General features: G+C 35.7%; 2 protein-coding genes across 2 annotated transcripts; one reads left to right on the top strand and one right to left on the bottom strand.

Annotated features, from left to right (window-relative positions):
• Positions 1 to 250: 250 nt before the first annotated feature.
• LOC146140876 (protein cornichon homolog 4-like) lies at positions 251 to 2,156 on the bottom strand. Its single transcript, XM_083392091.1, has 4 exons — positions 2,061 to 2,156; positions 1,427 to 1,608; positions 1,108 to 1,248; positions 251 to 882 (listed from the first exon to the last, which is right to left on the bottom strand). Exons 1-4 carry the CDS (start codon positions 2,130 to 2,132, stop codon positions 843 to 845), a joined length of 435 nt encoding a protein of 144 aa, XP_083248217.1. The 5' UTR covers positions 2,133 to 2,156; the 3' UTR covers positions 251 to 842.
• A 6,524-nt stretch (positions 2,157 to 8,680) lies between these two features.
• LOC146140875 (trypsin II-P29-like) lies at positions 8,681 to 17,990 on the top strand. The gene is made up of 7 exons (XM_083392732.1): positions 8,681 to 8,784; positions 10,305 to 10,520; positions 10,953 to 11,056; positions 14,205 to 14,366; positions 15,595 to 15,718; positions 16,607 to 16,794; positions 17,914 to 17,990. The coding sequence occupies exons 1-7, from the start codon at positions 8,681 to 8,683 to the stop codon at positions 17,988 to 17,990; spliced, it is 975 nt and encodes a 324-aa protein (XP_083248858.1).
• Positions 17,991 to 19,968: the final 1,978 nt, after the last annotated feature.

Below are 19,968 nucleotides of genomic sequence, written 5' to 3'. Positions count from 1 at the left end.
ATGGAATATTTTCGTTATAGTACCGGTAGGTAACAAAAAAGGTTGTTTATAGTTTTTTTACGGTTCTGCTGCGACCTGAAAGGTAGCCTTTAAAGTCCAATTCACCATGTTTCTCGTTAGATATAAACGTACCGTAGAACACAATGTGTCAAGGACTACGATAATTTGGTTATAACATCTTTAGCGTTTATGCTGGCGCTTAATTAAACTATTATTTCTGTTTGGGCTTGGTTAAAGCTATCAAACGGGGCCAAATAGAGCGATTTTATTCATCCTAGACAAATAACATTGCGCTTTCCTACCAACGTGACCTCTAGCACTTAAACACAAACAAACAGCGTAAAAAATACTATATTTTTAGCAGTCTATGATCTATTGCTGACAAAATAATTGTACGATTTTACTAGGTAAAAACAGCGAAATCAAACATAAAATCAATATTCCTTTAAACCTACAGCAAAATATATAAACTTTATAAAAGAGTATGTATTACTTGGTTAATGACTCCACTTTGTAGTCCTCATATTATCACCATCACTCAACCTGGTTAAAATGGTTATTAATACTACACACCAAAGCAGGCTCATATTTCCCAAGTTGAAAAAAAAGAAGAAAAAAAACGAGCTATATTAAGGTTAAATTTTAGTTAGGCTCACACAAATTTTTGGGGGTTAAAACTATGAAAAGGTATTGCTTTGAACTTTCAGATAACCCATTAATAAAGATTTAAGGCAAATAAAAAACAATATTGCATATTTCTGATGACTTCAGACATGCAATCCTTCAACACCCTTCTTTTTTGGTAGCGAAAAATTTGGCACTTCTTTAAAAAATGGCTTTTTTCAAGACGACGAATCTCCTCTTAATAAAGCATACACAAATCTGAAAAAAATATAAACAGATTATGCTATTGCATCCAGAAAAAATTATGGTTCTGCCATAACTTAAAAAATTCCAACCCAATATGGGTTAAAATGTTTAAATTATAACTTTTAAATACCTCCCCTGTTTAACTATATTCATTACTTGAAATATACTAAAACTCTAGCATCACTTTACAAAAGTATTCAACAAATACAAATTAATCATTAGTTAACTGTTACTTACAGGTACAGATATAGGAAAAAGAAAATGATATAATAGCCCAGTTTAACCATGGCTTCTTTCATGTTGCTTTTAAGCAATCCCCTGTTGTGAATTTCTGTCGGATCATAAACACCAATATTTCCAGCAGATATTCCAATATACCTAATTAGCAACAACAGAATTTACCAAAAATAACAATAAACAGTTGTATTCAATAAAGATAAAATATGACTATGGAATTTTTAACTTTAAACTAGATGTATACAAAAAGTTGTACATTTAATAAAAATAAACCTAAAAAATAACTAATTAACAAAAATATGTCATACAAAAGTCTTACCTGTTCAATACATAGGCAGGAAGGGGGCAGTTGACCAGGAAAACAATCCAATGGCCAGTAAAGAGCATTATAAGGGGGATCAAGCATGCTGCCACCACTTCTGGAATAACACATCTATTAAGCCTTGAACAGCACGCAGAGGCATTCAAGTAGTCACACTCTAGGTCAGACAAGGTGATAATCTGTTTAGGTTATATTAAGTCTTGGAAAATAACTAGGCAATGTTGAATGCATGTGTTATCATTAACTGCTTTGGCTGTAACACAGCATTTTGTTGAAAGTTGCTGTGAAATGCATTTAGCTGAAAAATGTGAAATGCATTTAGCTAAAAATGGCTAAACTTCCGTCAAGCGTACAGTTTTCAGAATAGTACTTCATTTTAAGCTGGAAGAATCTTAAAAATAATGTAATTATAGCCGCACTAATTTTAGCAGAAACAGCATTAACAACTCCCGACCCCCGCACAATATCCCAAATTTTCAATTGCATCACTGTTTTAGTTTTTTCTAGTTTGCAGTTTTTAACTATATACGTATGCAATTTTTACTTAGTGTAAGAAATTGTTTATCAAATTGATATAAAACATTATTATCTGTATATATAGTAAAATACATTTTTTTTACATAAAGGATACATAGTAAACTGACATGACGAGCAAAACAAGACAGTCCAACAAGGCTACACAGAGTAAAAGAGCTTCACTCATTTTACATGCTATTATCTATTTCCTGCAAAATAAAAAATAGTATTACGCAATTTATGCATATGTTGAAAAGTGGTTGCAAACTGCGAGCTGATACCACTTTGCAGTAAGTCGAAAAGCAAAAAATCGTATTATAACCCAAGGGCATGTTGTCCTGACTCCTGAACGTAGTCTTGTATGATAAGCTTCTGGAGTATTCCAGAACAGAGCAAATAAAATTCATTACCACATTTATAAAACAAAAAAAATATCATTTGTGAAATTAATCTAATACAGCTGAATATATTTAACTTTAGATTAAAATAAAAACTAATTTTAGATTTTGTTTCGCTTGACTAATTTACTCGCATCACTGATTTTTAAATTACGCGACATAGAATACTAACACATTTATGAAGTACTTGGAAACAGGGCTGCCATTCTGATTTTCAATTTATCCCAAGGTTTCTTGTCTAAAAATCCCAAGAATTAGAAAAAATCTCAAGATTAAAAAAGATGAAATATAAGAGACTGTGGCGGACTTAGCGGTGCGCACCTATGTGTATTGAAGCTCTACCACCGGTGTCGGCAACATTTTTCTAGTCGCGGGCAAATACCAAACTGAGAAAGGTCTCTACGGGCCACATAAAATGTTAGAGAACAACTGTAAATGAGGCGGGCCACGGATTTTTTGCACTATTACATTTAAGGAGGCAGTAAATTGTTTTTTCGAGTCCATACGTCGTCATCCATACTGCTAATGAAAACTGTGATAAACCTACTTCGAAACACGATAACTTTGATGGTTAGTCCAACTTAAATGGTCAATCCGGGCACACCTGGCGAGCGTTTTTATACAAAAAAAAAATTGCCAAAAATGCTATAAATAGTTAAAAAATATATGTCTAATATGTTTTAATTCGTTTTCCGTTTGTCCGCGGCGCACTTGTCAGCCTTCACCGCCACAATGGTAAAGAAGCGCAGTTCTACAAGAGAGCATCAAAGCGTAAACAAACCGAATGCACAAAGATGATTCGAAACTTTTTCGCCCTTACGTCTGGTTAAGTTGTCAAAAAGTATGTAAAATTGACTCATATCTATCGTTTGTCAAATAGGCGGCGCGCCGGAAGAACTACATTTGCGGGCGGATCCGGCCGTAGGTTTGCCCCTTATTATCGCTGATTGGGCATGGAGCATTTAGGCCGTCACACAAGCTAATAAATGAACTGTTTCGTCACACAAGCAAATAAATAGCATTGTTACATCACATAAGTAAATACATAGAGCGCGAACCAAGTTTCTCGCTCTAACACAATGCATAATCACTAATAAGTGTATGCATACCAACACTTCCTTATTCTTTTTAGGAAATAGGTCCTTAAATATAGGTAGAAATAATATTTGTAATTTTAACCTGCTAATGAATTAAAATTCCCAAGATATGGAACGAATATCCCCAGATCCCAAGGTCTAGGCTGAAATCCCAAGATCTTGGGACAAATCCCAAGGAGTGGCAGCCCTGCTTGGAACTGCAACTGTGTAAGACCTATAGGCTGGCAGAATCTTGCCAGCCTTCTAGTGACAAGCATTTTTTGCCTAAATTTTTCGGTTTTTGGTTACGTTCTTTAACTTAAATGATGTATTGGCCTAAGGAATGTATGAACCTTGCTGCGTTATGGCTATAAACAAGGCTATTAAAAAGTAAATTAGACAACAAAGCGTTGCGACGGAGGCGAACAATTTTTTGTGATATTCAGTCATTATCAAATATATAAGGGGCATGCGAAGGTATAACCTGGGGCCATGGGCGCCCGCAGGGGGGGGGGGCAAGGGGGGCACTTGCCCCCCCCTGGAATTTCAAAATGTGATTATTAATATTATTTGTAAGTGTAATATGTTATTACTTATGAAGGTTAAAAATAATATACACTATCCATTGCCCCCAGTGGCGTATCCAGTGGGGGCGGGAGTTCTTACCATCCATTTTTGTAAGTGATATTATCGCTTTTGCTTCGTTTTTGTCTGGTTTAGCAAACTGTTCGAAGTGGCGTGCTTTTTAAGTAATTGGTCACGCGTCTTAATCTAATGCGAAGCCAAAATCGAGCGCAAAACGCCGTTTTTCGTCTTAAGTTTGGTCGACCGTAAACGCAGGATAGTTTTTCTCTTTCGTTATTTGTTTAGGTCAGTGGTTCTCAACCTTTTTTCTTTCGTGGCCTATTTACCTTGCAAAAAAATTCTGTGGCCCAATAGAATTTTTATGGAAGAAAAAACTTTAAAATAGGTAAGAACAAAACGCAGAGAAACAATAAATTCACATTCCTTTTTAATTCCTCCCAAACCATTATTCCTTTCAATATAATGACACAAATGAAACTAAATCTAGCTTTTTAAATTTGTCTGTGGCCCACCTCAAATGTTCTTATGGCCCCCACTGGTTGAGAAGCGCTGGTTTAGGTTGACTGATTAGTGATTAGCAAGTATTCGACAATTGACAACGCTAAGTCAAACCTTATTTTTTTTTCGCGCTAAAAAACGTCAAGTTATACGCAGTATGTTTCTCGCAGTTCGGTCTCTGCGCTTATATCCGATGTTGGCGTAGCATCGACATTTGTTTAAATGAAGCAGATTCTTAAAAGGAGGTATAATGGTGACTGTCGTGCGCGTTTTAAAGTATAAATTTTTAAGTAATGATAGTTAACGCAAAATTATGCTCTTTATGCATACTCTAAGACCACGTGCTATGGACACGACTTATTTCCCCTCAACCAAAGCTTGTATTTTAGCTGACTGGGCACACAGCTCGGCGTAGATGTTGCGCCAATCGTGGCATAATAACAGCCGGTAAAACCGATCTTCACTAAGTATTGCACGTGGTGGAAGACGTGCTTGTAATTTAGCGCTTGTTCTGTTCATGGAACTTGAAAACTGCGCTGCTGATAGTCGAATTATGTATGATTCTTCCACAATTAAACACACTTATTTCACGGTCTTGGTTTGTTTTTTGCCTAAAGTTAACAAATGTACACCGTGATTACGCAGCTGGCGCCTGACTAGATTGTCGACGACGCACGTGCTCGCTTTTGCTGGACGTATTTGGTGTTTCTGTTTTTTTCTATCACGTCTTGCAATCACCATTATATGACGTCATACTTTCACTGTTTTAATGACGTCATTATTCATTAGCAACAGGCGAAAAAAGGGGAATACCCTAAGTTGAAAATTCAGGACCCCTGATTGCCCCCCTCTAAAAAATTTTCAGCGGGCGCCCCTGCCTGGGGCCTAGGGTGTACAATGTACATGTGTGCTTTTCTTACTTTAAAACTGTTGCATAGATAAGCTGTTTTCAGGAGAACTTGTGTAAAAACATGCTCAAACCAGATTGAAATGCACAAAAAAATATTCTTTGAATAAATTTGGATAAATTTTCAATTTATATTGCTCAAAAGAATGATATTTATACTGAAATTTAATAGAAATTGTCACAGTCAGACTCAGAGTGCACCATGTCACAGCGTATGTATATCACCTTTGGGATAGATAGATTTAACAAAGACACATAAACCTAGCAAAACCAGGCTAGTTCTCGCGAAGCGCGAAAATTGCGTTTGCGTTATTAAAACAACCAAAAATATAGCCTACTTTAGGCCTTGGTGAAAAGTACATGGTTAATATGCCGATGCGAATGTTATACCTGTAGGCCTACATTTAACAGGAATGGGGAATTCAACTTAATATACAGGAATTCAACTCAACATAGGAGTTGCCAAATCAAAGTAAAACTGCAAAAACATAACAATTCTCTGATCAAAATTGTGTACTTTCTAAAAACAATCTATATGCCTTACACTGTTTTTTCCTCACTAAATAACATGCTTCTTTTTTCAAAATGGCACAACAAAATTAATTTCTGCCAGTAGCGGTATTAAATGTTTCCGCGTTTAAAAAATAGATGTGAATAAATATGTGTGGAAACAACCAAAAGGTATTTTGTAAATTGGATCTTGGAAGTTTTTTTTTACGGTACTTAGATTTTTTTTTCACCAATTTCTTTGGTTTTCTGGCTGATTCTTCTGCCGACATAGTCGCCAAGTCGCCAGCATTCTGCTATACTGGTAATCGCGGTGTTGGACTTGGAGCCTCAGAAGCGCACTGCGATTTAACACACAGTGTAAAACAAAATGTATTTGTTATCTTTTCATGTTTAGTATTCTCTTTCATACTGTGATTTCTTCTCCGGTTATCATTGTCCAATTTAAAGGTTTCCGGCAAATGCGACATCAAATATGACTGCTACGGATAATTTGGGATAAAGCAAACAATTTCAAGCAAACGTGCGCAATATCGCCCCATATTGTTGCGCCTAACCATAATTATAGAAGATTTATAATTAGGAACGGTACAATTTCATAATTTAGAAAGAAAGCTATATGCCTCTACATTTGACACTATACATCAGTAGTACCCAACCTGGGGGTCGCCTAAAAAGGGAGTCGCAAGTGGTTGTCTTTGCGAGTCTCCGTGTGCTATTTGTTGAACAAAATGTATATATATTCAATTTGTTAACACGTGAACAGATGTGGAATTACTGAATACTGACTGGCAGAAAGCATCTCACTATCCAATTCGGGTAAGGATTGACTGGCCTGCAAATGCCCCCTTTTTAAAGAAGTGGTGTCGCACCTTTTTTTAGTACCGGACCTAATTTTTTTTAATTTTTTAATTTTTAGTGTTAAAAAAGATGTGCGGGGGCACGAGTAAATTGTACATGTCATCTGACTTTCATCACGCATGTTTAGGTTCGTAGAGTATAAGCCAACTTTGCACATTATGAAGTTCTACCATTTTAAAACGTTCGCCTCTCATCTGTGGAATATGATGTGATATATGAAACATTTTGACATGAAACCTGACCAAGCTTATTTTGAGCATGGACTTTATTTCTGACCAAAAAAATCCAGTTTTATCCGATGTATGTTAAGTTGCAAAAATGTCTATTGGACATCAATCTGATGGACTGGACACAAAATCATTCAAGATTTCGTGTTAAAATTTACAGCTATACAGATCCTATTTCGTCATTATCAGAAACTGGTGTTTTAGATTTAGCCTACGTTATATTTCATTATTATCTTAATTACCGATATCAACCATTTTATTAAAAATCTGTTAAATGTTAGGGCCTTTAAAATGCTTGTATCCAATGTTTGTTTTACTATTCATTTGTGTTATACTTTTCCTAATAAAGGACTTTGACGAATACAAATCACAATACAGGTTTAATCTACATTTATTTTCCAGTTTGCGTATCTACTTATGTCATGAGTTGGGTTATGTTTTGCCACAACCTATCGCATTCAATAGGTGTGTATATATTGGTCTTGTGTCGAACCAATAGAAAAAACACAAAGTATTAATGTTGATGTTGTACAAACAGTGCATCGAAACGTTGTACAAACAGTGTCTCAACTTGTAACGCATTTTGCTTGTTCCCAGTTCGTTTCTCCTTAATCCGAATAGACTAAAGTGCAATCACAAGGCTGACCACGATACAAGCCATACACATGACATATGAGTTAGGTGTTTCTCAGTCGTTTTCGTTGCGACCTAAATATCAAGCGTAAAAATAACAGCAAAGCTTTTGCGACCCAATTCTATTCACTGGAATTTTTGTACTCGAACAAAACATTAGACATTAACATAAATAAGAATTCAGTTAATAAGAGCCATGCATGATTCCGCAATTTTCTCAAATGTAGAAGAAAAACGTGACTTTAAAACCAATCTCAAACCACGATTACATAAGCTACTGCAGTCGACGACCCAATAAAATCAAAGAGGAACCGAGATTTCTGTTGAGAAACAACGCGCTATTACAGGAAAGTGCCAACTCATGGGCACCTATGCGAGGTGAGTGTATAGAGCAGTGTTTCGTAACCTTTTTTTCGTGGGGGCGCACCTAGAGACGTATGAAAACGTGGCGGCGCTCCTTACGAGCGAATCGAGCGCGAACTTTTTCAGGTGTACCTATATTTGTCTTAAATTGCTTGCATTTTTTATTATATGGGTTTTATAGTTGCATATCTTTAAAGGAGTCCAGCCTTTGAGACTAAAAACGTTATTTTTTCCATTAAAGTCTTGTTCCAAATACTTTTTTCTTATTTCGACATGGTTTTTCCTTTTTCTCGCGTCGCACCTGGCAGCCTTCCATGGCGCACCGGTTGAGAAACGCTGGTATAGAGTCTAGCACTACATATACGACAATTGAAGTTTATTTATCTTCTCGGAAAACAGTAGCCTACGCAGCAAATACAATTGTGTTTGCTATCGCCTGAAAACAAACAGAAGGTTTCACTCAAAGAAACGAAAAATTAAACACGAGTTGCGTTAAAAGTAGCCTAAAGATAACTCCACGAACAAGGCAACGCGGTTACTGCAAGGAAATAAAATTGAATTAAATTAAAATATTGGACTTTATGCATTATTTGAAACAACTTTATTTTCTCCGCACCAAACCCCTTAAAAGCCTGTAGGTCTATGTGCATAAACTAGATAAAGTTGTTTGTATTTAAAAAATGTATGTATCTGTTCAACAGGGTGCTATGCGTGCTAACTCTTTGAGCGAATCCATCCAGCCACATGTGCCAGAATGTGTTGTTGTGGAGCTTCCAGTAAGCTGGTGACAAGTTGATGCAAACACATTTGTCTGGGCAACTGGCGTTTAGCAGTCCTCAAATGCAAAAAGGAAACTTGAACGTAGGAAGGTGGGGTTGAGATTATGCAGTTTGAACACGCTAACATCTCCAAGCTGTTTGGATTTCTTTATTTGTTTTCTCATTTGATAATACTGTAGGATTTTTTACCCAAAACATGCCTTAACTTTTTGTCGCTTTATGCAATCTTCCTTGAATTCTTTAAGTATTTATCTTATGCTTGTTGGTAGCTATAGAAACGTTGTGTATTTCGTTATGCCATTGCATACATCGCAACATGTCGCCACTCTAACTTGGTTGAACGACGAGGTGGAAAACAAACGTTAACCATTAACTAAATCTCGTCATTCTGGCGACATTCTATATGCCAAAAGTAATACGTTAACTGTTCAGTCTGTCGTAAGAGTCCCCGTAACATGACAATACGCTTGGTTGGGTAAACATGGCATTGTTGGTCAGAGATGTTGGGGATCTTTATAATAACAGCTTTTTGTTAACTTTTCAGCATTTTATTATCAGAGTTAGTCGAGGGCATCGTCCCTAAAAGTTATACTTTGCTATGCAAGCGGTTTATTATGGTTTAGCTTTACTATCACTGTTAACCTTTGAAAGACAAGTTTCAGGCGACGCACGTAAGTATGTGTGCTTGTCCTATTGAACTAATCTTCCGACGACCAATCATGGTGTTTCATATAGTATTTTGTATTTGCTGGGCTGTTGAAAAATGATAACGAGTTTAAGGACAACTTATCAACCCAATATTTATCAACTTAATTTATACCTGGAGCTGGAGATCGTTAATGTGATTTCTTAACGGTTTTACTTCCGATATCGTACAAACAACTCACAAGTAAAATATTTAAGAATCATATTTGACAGATAACGTCTTTCGGTAATAGATAAAAACAGTTGGTTTAAATTTGTTAAGTTTGGAAATCTAAGAGGCAATCTTTTCATATTGAGAAAATTGATTAAGTTTTAATAAAACTTTGTTTCAAAATCAACATCTTTGTTAGTTTTTTCATTTCAGAATAGCCTACCAGTGTTGTAGTGACTTAAATGAATAAAAAATAAGTCACTATTTTAAAATTATTTGACCTTAGTCTTTGGGTATTATGACTTGACTTAGGCACAACGTAATACAGAACCTTTAAAGGGGTTCACTTAATGGACTAACGTGGGTGGTGAAAATTTAAGTTTTGCGGTACCACTTTTTACGTTGTGGTAAACTAAATGTGTTGCTATACAAAAAAGCCAACAGCAACAAAGTAAGTGGAAAATAAAATACTAAATTACGTTTTAAATTGGCGTTAAGAAAAGTGTAAATAAAAATTTTCTGTTGACCAAATCGTCCAATTTGTGTTTCCAAAAATTGAAATAGGCTCAAAAGCAAAAATAAAATGAAAATCCTTTAAAAAAAAACAGTTTGCTTTATGCACAATTCATTTTAAATTTTGTGGCTAATAAAAAATTAAAAAAAATAAAGTTTGAATAAAACACTGTCCGTTGAAACTACCTTTATTGATTCATCTACAGTTAAACCACCCGCCTCGAAAATAGTTGGTGGCTCTGCGGCCGAACTTGGAACGTGGCCATGGCAGGGAATGCTTCTGAGAGCCTCCGGTAATAGCCTGTTTTTAACTTGCGGCTGTACCTTAATTCATCAGCATTGGGTGATGACGGCTGCACATTGTACAGTTGGGTAAGGCAAAGAATTTTTTTAATGCATTTGAGTGGTCAATTGGCTTCGAACGCGTTTCGTTTGGAAGTTAGAAAATTAAAACTGCAGTTACACAGTAGCCGCAACAAGTCGTATTACTGTTTCAAAACTTGCACAGTTTTATCTGGCGGTTGTTGATTGGTAGCCTAATCAAATATTTAAAATTTAAATGATAGAAAAAATATTTTTTTGTTTTCAGTTCACTCCAAAAACACAACACAAAAACATTCAAGTTTGTTTAGCTTAATTTAGATTCAAAACGATTTAGCTAATTTTCTTTCTTTATGAAGCGCTACGATAACCATTTGTGATTCCTTTTTTTTGGACAACTACAGATGTTTTTTAAGCAACTACTTTATTTTTACTTTTTTAGGCCTATACATAACTATAACTTTTTAATTAATGAATTTCTAGTGTGCCTGCAAACAGGATTTTTGTTCGTTTTGGAAGTGTAAACAAACTAATAGCTGAACCTTCATCTCGAGAATATCCGATAGAGGAGGTCATTCAGTATCCAGGTAAACAAGATTCACAAAAATACCAAGTTATTACATATATGCTTTAAACCGTTTAGGTTACGACTACTTAAAATTGACGTAGTATGCCATTTAACACTAGAATTACTTTGTCCATTTATATATATATCATGTTCTGAAACATACTTTAGAAGCCTTATCTACGAATTGATGCATTGTTGGCTTTCAACCTGCTTTTTAGCTGTGTAAGGAGAATTTGTTTTTGTATGTTTTCTTTACAGCTAACATGAATATTGAAATTGATTGTAAAACAATGAGTTTTAATTGGGTTAAAAATATCAAACAGGCATTTTTATTATGCTGCTTGTCACATGGACCACAAATAGCTATCAAAGTATACAGGAACCAAAAAATTAGCAGCGCTTAGCGCAATCTACACATTCAAGTGTTACACAAGTTATACACTATCCGGAATCTAATCTACAGCATCCACAACACATTTTTGCTTTTTATTTTGTCGACAGTCCACATTAGTTTAGAATTACTTTCGCTTTCTGCTTCCGTCAACCATCGAATTTGGATGAGAATTGTTGAGTCAAAATTATGAACTAACATGTGACTAACTGTTACCAGCTACTGCAGCAATTGTTCCATGGTTGTTTAAAAATAATAGCGAAACAAATAGCTATCGTTTAAGGCGATATAATTCGTGGAGGAATTAGAATTTGCTTTGTGGTCAAAATTACCGTTGGCGGTAATTTAAGGTAAATCGATTCCTATCTCATACTGCGGTTATTCTAATCAACTAAAAATTTACAAACCAAAAGATGACCGCTAGACTTAGGAAAAATCAGGAAGTTTCATTATTCTAACGCAGTGTTTCTCAACCTTTTTCACCCCAGGGCGCACTCGTAAACCTTTCAAAACGCGGCGGCGCACCTGACCAGCGAGTCGACTGCTACCTTTGTTTGGATATTTTGTTTTTTGCTGGCAGTTGTTATTACATCAGTCTCCTAATTTTATTATCTATAAAGAAGCCTGCGGAGTGAGAGGTCGACTCGGATCAAATGTGCAATTTCGTCAAATTCTGCTCTCTACAGCCTTTATTTTACCCATGTACGCAACTAGATTAAAGTGGATTTTCAACTATCCCCTCATAGGGGTGTAATATATCTCATCCAGCCACAAACCATTGCTGGAAAATATCCACCATATGCTATTCCGCCTTTTCAATTTGCAGTTGGCGGCATTATCAGTTTTAAAATTGTTACCGCGCACGTCGGACTCGGGACTCAAGCAGTCCGTTTAAAAATACGATGACTCAAGCAGTTTTTTAAAAATACGATGTGCTTAATAAGACAGGTCTAAATAAAAAGAAAAAAAAATTAAAATACGCCTTTTATGTTGCAAATTATAAAAACAAGCGGTATGTTAGTTAGAGTTCGATGGACACACAGAATAAGGCAAGAAAGCAGCAAAATCTAATTCGGAATAAATCCAAAATTTAAGGAATAAGACCTAAATGGACAAAATAACGCAACAGTAAAGCAGGGTGTGGCCTGGGACGGTTAAGGGACACCTTCTTGGCATCGGCCGTTTTGGTGTCGACGTTTGGGTGCCCTAGTTTAAAATGCCGTTAGGGCCCCGCTGTTTTGGCACCTGGTTGCCTCTGTTTGGGGTTAGGCGCGAGTAATGGGTAGAATAAGAATTTGGTTTATGGTTCAAATTATTAGGGGAGTTAGTGTTGAAGTTATGGGTGGAGTTTGGGGTTAAGTAAAAGGTTTTAAAGGCCTTATTCGGACGAATTTAGGTCTTATTTTGATTTAAACGTTATTACGAGTATTATGCATTAGTCGTATTTTGGTCTTATTCCGAACTGTAGTTGATGTTGTTTTAATTGCGGTCTTATGGCGAAAGTCCCGCTAGATACATGTTGCAATAGTTCCTCTTTCTTTGTTAGCGAAAAGCCAACATCAACCATTGCAACTTCAATAGGGGCTACGAATCCAGTCATATTGCTCAGTGTTTATTTACAGAAAATAGTGACTACAGTTTATTTACAAACATAGTCCTTTATTAAAAAAGATTAATCTGAATGGTCGGATATGTTATCCATTGGTCCTTTTTCGATCTTATTCCGAACTGTGTTTTATTCCGATGTTGATGTTATTCTAATTTTGGTCTTATTGCTGGAATCCACTTTTAGTCGCAAATTCTAAAATAATACAGAATTTTTGTAACATTTTTCCCATTTTCTCGCGGCGCACCTGGCAACCTTCCGCGGCGCACCGGTTGAGAAACGCTGTTCTAACGGTTACCTAAGCAGAGATATAAACAATTGAAAATCAAAAACGTTCAAAATGACCGCATCTGTAATTCTAGTGTTAAATCATTCTTAAAGCACGAAACTAAGTTTTTTTCGCACTACAGAGCGACAGACAATATGTTTTTTTCGCAAAAATGTGTTGATTACGTGTTGAAAAAAAAATGTGATCTGTTTATTATTTGCAAAGAAAACAGTCAGCATATGACATTACAAAAATAATAAAGGGCGTTTTTTTACTTTTATTAAGGTTGAAAAAGCGTCTATTATAATTATTTATAGTTAGGATGCATATTTAAACAACATTTTAATTACCGTATATCGGATCACGCCAGAGAACACCCGCGTTTCTCAATGGCTGCTACATTTGTGTGCTTTGTTGTTACTGATTAAATAGGAGTCTAGATCAGGGCTTCTTAACCAGGGGTACGTGTACCCCTTGGTGGTACGAAGCACCAAAGCAGGGGGATACGACATGCAGTGTGAAATTATGCTCTATTTAAGCATATTTGTGAAGAATGCGTCATTTGCCAAAAGCAGTTCAACATAAAAGCCATTAGTAAATTAACTAATTGTTTGTGTGTTAAACTTACATGTTTTTAATACATGGTTGTTTTTAATGCATGCATTCAACACGTAAGTTATAAATACATTGAGTTTAATTCCTATTGTTACAATTTTATATACTTCCGTCGACCATTGTAGACAGGGGTACGAGGAAATTTTATGAAAGCTCAAAGAGTACGAGCAAAAAAAAGGTTAAGAAACACTGGTCTAGATTATATGCCGCTTGTTTATGCTCTTGATTGACAACCGAAAGCAATTATAGTATTTACCAGTTGATAAACCTTTTTTGTTGTTTTTCAGAATACAACGGGGTTACATACGAAAGCGACTTAAGCGTGATGAAAGTTTCAGGGGGTCCAGTAGAGTTTGGTGAGTACATACAACCTGCGCTTTTGCCCCAGCAAGGAGTGGACGTCAATGTGGACGCTGATTGCTGGGTAACCGGCTGGGGAACTCTAGAAGGTAATTAAAAATATCCGGTCATGGTAAATTTGATGAACTCTTAAAGCAGTAATTCTCAACCTAAGGTGAGAAAATCCCAAGGGGTTTACTAGTGCACTGAAAACTGACAAACTTTCTTTAAAAATAATTTTAGGTTCTAAAACAAAATAAAGCCATCATATATGTATTCATATTTTGTTATGAGTTTTTAATTGGTTTACTATTTTGCTGATAGCGACATACCAAATATCAGAAATTGAGATTACTTCTTAAACCATACTACTTAATGTCAAAATTTACCCTCTGTTAAAAAGTCCTGGCTAATGGTAGCATGAAGCAGCAAAACTAAGACACACTTATATCACCTTCATTTTATAGCATTGTAGGAGCAAGTTTTACACATTAAATTTTATGCCAAATCGTAAAATATTTGGTCTTCGATATCCAACTCTCGCATTCCTTTTGCTACTGTTAGTTTTCGGCTCCTGTTGACATAAAAAGCAAATAGAGAAATAGTTCAGACGTTCAACATGGTATTGGTGTACCCTTTTTAAATTGCCCAACCACAGTTTAGTGATTTGTTATGGTTCTTCCTCAAAAGTTAGCAAGCTTAATATCTTTTTAAAATGGATCCGTGTCTAAACGAGGTTGGGAACCACCGCTTTAAACCGTAAATGGTCGAGTTGGCTCTGTTTATTGGGATTATCAATTGTATATCTATGTAATATTTCCCCAGGATCGAATAACTAAATAGGTGGATAAATAGACGACAGTTTTGCGAAAATTTTGGCCTAACTAAGTTGTTCAAGTATTATTTAGTAAGATATTTTAAATGTTGTTTGTTTGAGTCCAAGTAAGCTTATTCTTCTGAAGTTATAAGGTTATAGGGTTTGGGATGATAAGGTTATAGGGTTTGGGAAGAGGTTGAAGTACAAAAAAATAACTCCTGGTCCGGGCAAGAAAAAACGAAAATCTGTGTCAAAAAGATCATATCTACCTATTGTATGCATGCCAGAAGATTTTTTGAATATAACTTCCCCACTAATAAGCACTTTCTAAATTCGATAGTCAATGCCTTAATTACAACTGGCTTCGTTAAGGTATACTTCAAAAATATACAACACAATCCAGGATACGCTATTCATGCTGTGAAAAGCAACTCAAGGTTTTAAACTTATCCACAACTTGCAAGTGGATGTGCTGGAGTGTTTGTTTTTAAAGTTGCTTAAACTGGCTAAATGTTGTTTAGAGGGCAACGAAGAATCATCGCCGGCCGTCCTACAAGAAGTCGGCCTGCCAATTGTCGACCAAGAAACTTGCCAACGGTGGTACACAGGCCGACTGGAGCTGCAACCCAGTCAAGTTTGCGCTGGGTAAGTTGCTTTTTTGTCAACAGTTAGGAAATAGTCACTTTGGGAGAAAGTGGAGGGCATAGCAAACATGTTATACGACCCCCGCTTAATGTTGTGTTTAATCGCAACTAAAATGCAGCTAAGCATGAAACGCGCCAAAGTTAATGTTTGATTCACTCATGTTAAAGTATATCACTGTGGAAAATATCCCAGTACTTTCTTGCTTGATAGTTGCTACTGATTTTTGAGCTAAGTGAGTCATGACATATAGTTGATTTATATAAAACAAGTTAAACCAAAATACATTTGTATAAAATAGGGACCGCACCGTCGTTAAAAACCCGGTGGTTTGCTTTGAAAATGTTTGCATTATACAGTAGTACGGAGCTGTCGTGTTACATCGTGAGATCATTGACAAATTGACAATTTGTATCACAAGCCCAGCTTATCTCTTGCCTGGCACTTCACATGGGCAATAACCAAATATTTACTTTATTCAAAGGCTCATATAACGTCCTTTGGTCGCATTTAAAAGTAAGATTAATATGTGATAATCTGTAATGCAAAAGTTAACAAATATGCTACAAATTTATACGATTAAATGAACGCTATTTCGACCTTCACTATGTTAAAAATAAATAAAGAAATATAAAAACGTTCGAAATGCTACAGTCTTTTGTATATAAACTTTTGATTTTCCTACTTCGTCTTATTACTACAACCTCCAAATATTCTGTTTCATTTACTATTGTATCTGGGGTTTTACGAAATTCCTTTGAGCAGTAATGCTGATTGAAAATGACATGTTTAGCGTAAACTGATAAAAACAAGAAACAAATTTATTAACGATTTTATTAACGTCAAATAAATGTACGGTTGCTTTAACTTGACTAACATGTCTCTTTGCAGGTACGCCGAGGGCGGTAAGGATACGTGCCAAGGCGACAGTGGAGGGCCACTAAGCTGCAGGAACCCGGGTTCGGACGCCTTTCTAGTGCAGGGAATAACCAGCTTTGGGCTGGGGTGCGCGCGGAAGTTTAGCCCCGGCATCTACACCCGGGTATCCGACTACGCGGACTGGATACACAACACGACTGGTAAGGCTTTATTTTGCAAATAGGAGAACCTCGATGTTTGGGGATTTTGTATTATGGGGGATTTTGCTATTATATTGTTATTTAAGATTACCGTGTTGTGAAAGCTGTAATCTAACATATTCCGCATTAAGTTGGAAGGTCAAGTGTGCGCTAGAGATAGTTTCTGTATAAAGTTTTTGAAGCCAAATGGCTTTGTAAGGATTACAAAGCCATCACCAGCACGAGCTACTTTTTCGCATTACGCTGCCTTTTGTAATTGTCACGTACTTGGACCTCCTTTAGATTATTTTCTGAAGGAGGTACTTAGATCCTCCTTTAGAAAACCGATATATTAAACAATCCTGGGCGCTGGTCAAGAATTCTACCAGTTTTTTTTAAAGCTAAACGAAACGAGTTGTAGCCTAAATCAGGATATTCTAGACATCGCGCCCAATCCTGTTTTGTCATTAAACCACTTTTCCGATTGTATGTTGATCTGAATATGTGAATAATAGAAATCACCTTGACCCTTGCAAGATAAATGTCGACCTTAATTCCTGATCAGTAACAGCAAAATAATCTAACAAAGCTGGCAATTCATGTCAGACACATTAACCAGATCTTAAAAGATATATATATATATATTTCGCCAACTAAGGCATCGTCAGTATATCTTATTCAAATAGAATTCTGTTTGTTGGCGAAATATATATAGTTGGCGAAATATATATATATCTTTTAAGTCTTTTGAAATTTTTAGCAGTGCCGCTTGCTCAGACGAAACGCAGCGCTAATCGATCGAAATAGGTCCCGGTAGCTGAAACTCCCCAAACTGGAAACAAATTAGTTATAAAACCCTAAAGTTGCAAATCGCAAAATATTCGCAATTTAATAATGTGAATGATTGGAAAATCTATGGGTAATTTCTATAATGGCTCAGTGTTTTTCTAAATACAAAGTATTTTGTAATGAAAAAAGCAATATAATTACATATGCGGTGTTTTATGTAAGACGGCATCATAAAACCAGTTTAGGAAACCCCTTTTACTGAACTGATATATAAACTGCTGTGTTTCAGCAATTATTAGGGAATCTTTATATTTATTTATTTTTATTTTATCTGATTGTTTTTATGTTTAGGTGGTGCATCACCGCTCGTACAATCGTTGACGTTGATCAGCTTTTGCTTTTCTTTCGCACTTTCTGGTATTTCTTGAAATACTTGTAAATCTAATTTGGTTTTCCTTGGCGATATAGTTAAGCATTTGAGATTGTTCTGTCGTCTTCGTTTACAGTGTTTTCATGTCTTTTTTGTTTTTTTAATAACAATTTTGAACAATGCTTATCTATGTTTTTTACAAAGAGTTTTAGTCTATACTTTTTGCAAAAAATTATGTTGTAAGGCACATTTTTCTTCTTAAAAACTTTTCATTTTAGTTATAGTCAAATTATTTTGACTGATCTATGACTCAGCAAACAGGCCAATAAAGAAAAGAAAATCTAGATAAAACATACTGGGTTGTACATGTTTGACTTTACACCAGTTAATGTTTTCCATCGTTAGACTAATGTTTTCCAAGCTAGTTGTCCTATAGACCCCCTTTCAGTTAAACAAAAATACTTCCGTGAAGCCTAGTGTCTTACTCATACACCAGAGTCAAATCATTCTTTAATTAAAAAAAAACTTTAACATCAACGTACCAATTGTTGCAATATTTGTCAGAAACGCAGGATCCATTTCAGGATTATGCACGAGGAATTAAAGTTCGTTTAAGGTTTTCATTCGCGTCATATAGGTTTATGTTGGCAATAAAGAAAAGTGTAAAAATGATATAATCATGGTAAGTCTCGTTATGTTACTTCAACTGAAGAGATTTCTTCCCACAATCAGTGTTTTGTTCACGAGTTTGATGATTTGCTTGTACGAACTTAAAAGCGTCCTCTTCCCACGAAACTAAATAACTGACTGGTCCAAATTACAATTTTAAAAGATCCTGTATCTTACTTTTTGGCATGATACTGTGCAAAATTTCAAAATGCCGTTACATGAAAAGGTGGAGAATTCCTGAAAATATTATGATTCTGAGATGAGGTTCAAGGTTAGAATATGCGCAATATGTGTATAAAGTAATTAAACAAAATAAACAAATATAATGTGTTCGCGGACTCACTTTGAACCTTCCACGCACTCAAATAAGTCGGATTTGGCGTTGAGAAAAACTGTAATAAAGAAAATCAGCAAAGTCATAAAGCAACCTGCTCGTCAGATCCAACAAAAACGAAAAGCATTTTTTTTCCAATAATCAACGTACAACATAAAATAAAGAACAATATAAAGCTGGCGCTAAAACGGTTTTCACACAAATGCAAGCCAATTAAATTCCATTCAATATCCCTTTGAGAAAGATGCGATGTGCGCATTGACACATCTTCCTTATTTTTTATTACCTTTTTTATTTGTTCCTTTGTTTACAGAATTCAGCATACATTGCAAATAAAAATACAGAAATCAAATCAGACTTGGTAACTCTAAGCATTTACAATAAAGCAGCACAGAAAAATGCGATAACTGCAATACCGTTAGTGTAAAATGAAAAGATTGGATGTTATGGGCGGAACAAATATAGAGACGGCAACCATACATCATCATATTACAAAACGCGGAAAACGTTCGGATAAACCAGGGATGTCCAACATTTTATTATAGTGGGCCGCATTGACACTTGAAATAATTTAATGGGCCGCAGAACCTATTAAGTTTCAAGATTAAGTATTTTGGCGTGATAACGGGCCCTTAGAGTTATATATATATATATATTTACCCAAACTATACAATTAGTGCGCCCCTACAAGCTGACAGGTACATTTTAATTAGGCTAATATTGAACGTTTAAAATACTACTTGGGAGTGAAAATGACTAGCGGGCGGCACAAAAATTTCAGACGGGCCGCAGGTTGGACATCCCTGGGATAAACCTTTGCTGCGCATATCTCTTTTGCGCTTTTGCATGCTTGATCGCGTTCTGCACTAAAGCAAAGCTTGTGCTTTTGTGTTGCTTAGTACTAGACAGATTTGATTCATTAGTATTAATTACTCTATTTTAGTACGTATTTGTCAATTATATTCAGGAAAGGGTTTGGTGGTTTCGATATGAGGCACCATGTTAGTGCATGTTGGTTATTTGTATGGTTTTA

This window comes from Ascidiella aspersa, chromosome 6 (assembly GCF_963924565.1).
Source record: "Ascidiella aspersa chromosome 6, kaAscAspe10.2, whole genome shotgun sequence".
NCBI lineage: Eukaryota > Metazoa > Chordata > Ascidiacea > Phlebobranchia > Ascidiidae > Ascidiella > Ascidiella aspersa.
Note: the sequence above shows the minus strand (reverse complement) of the source record. Positions and strands in the feature narration are given on the sequence as shown.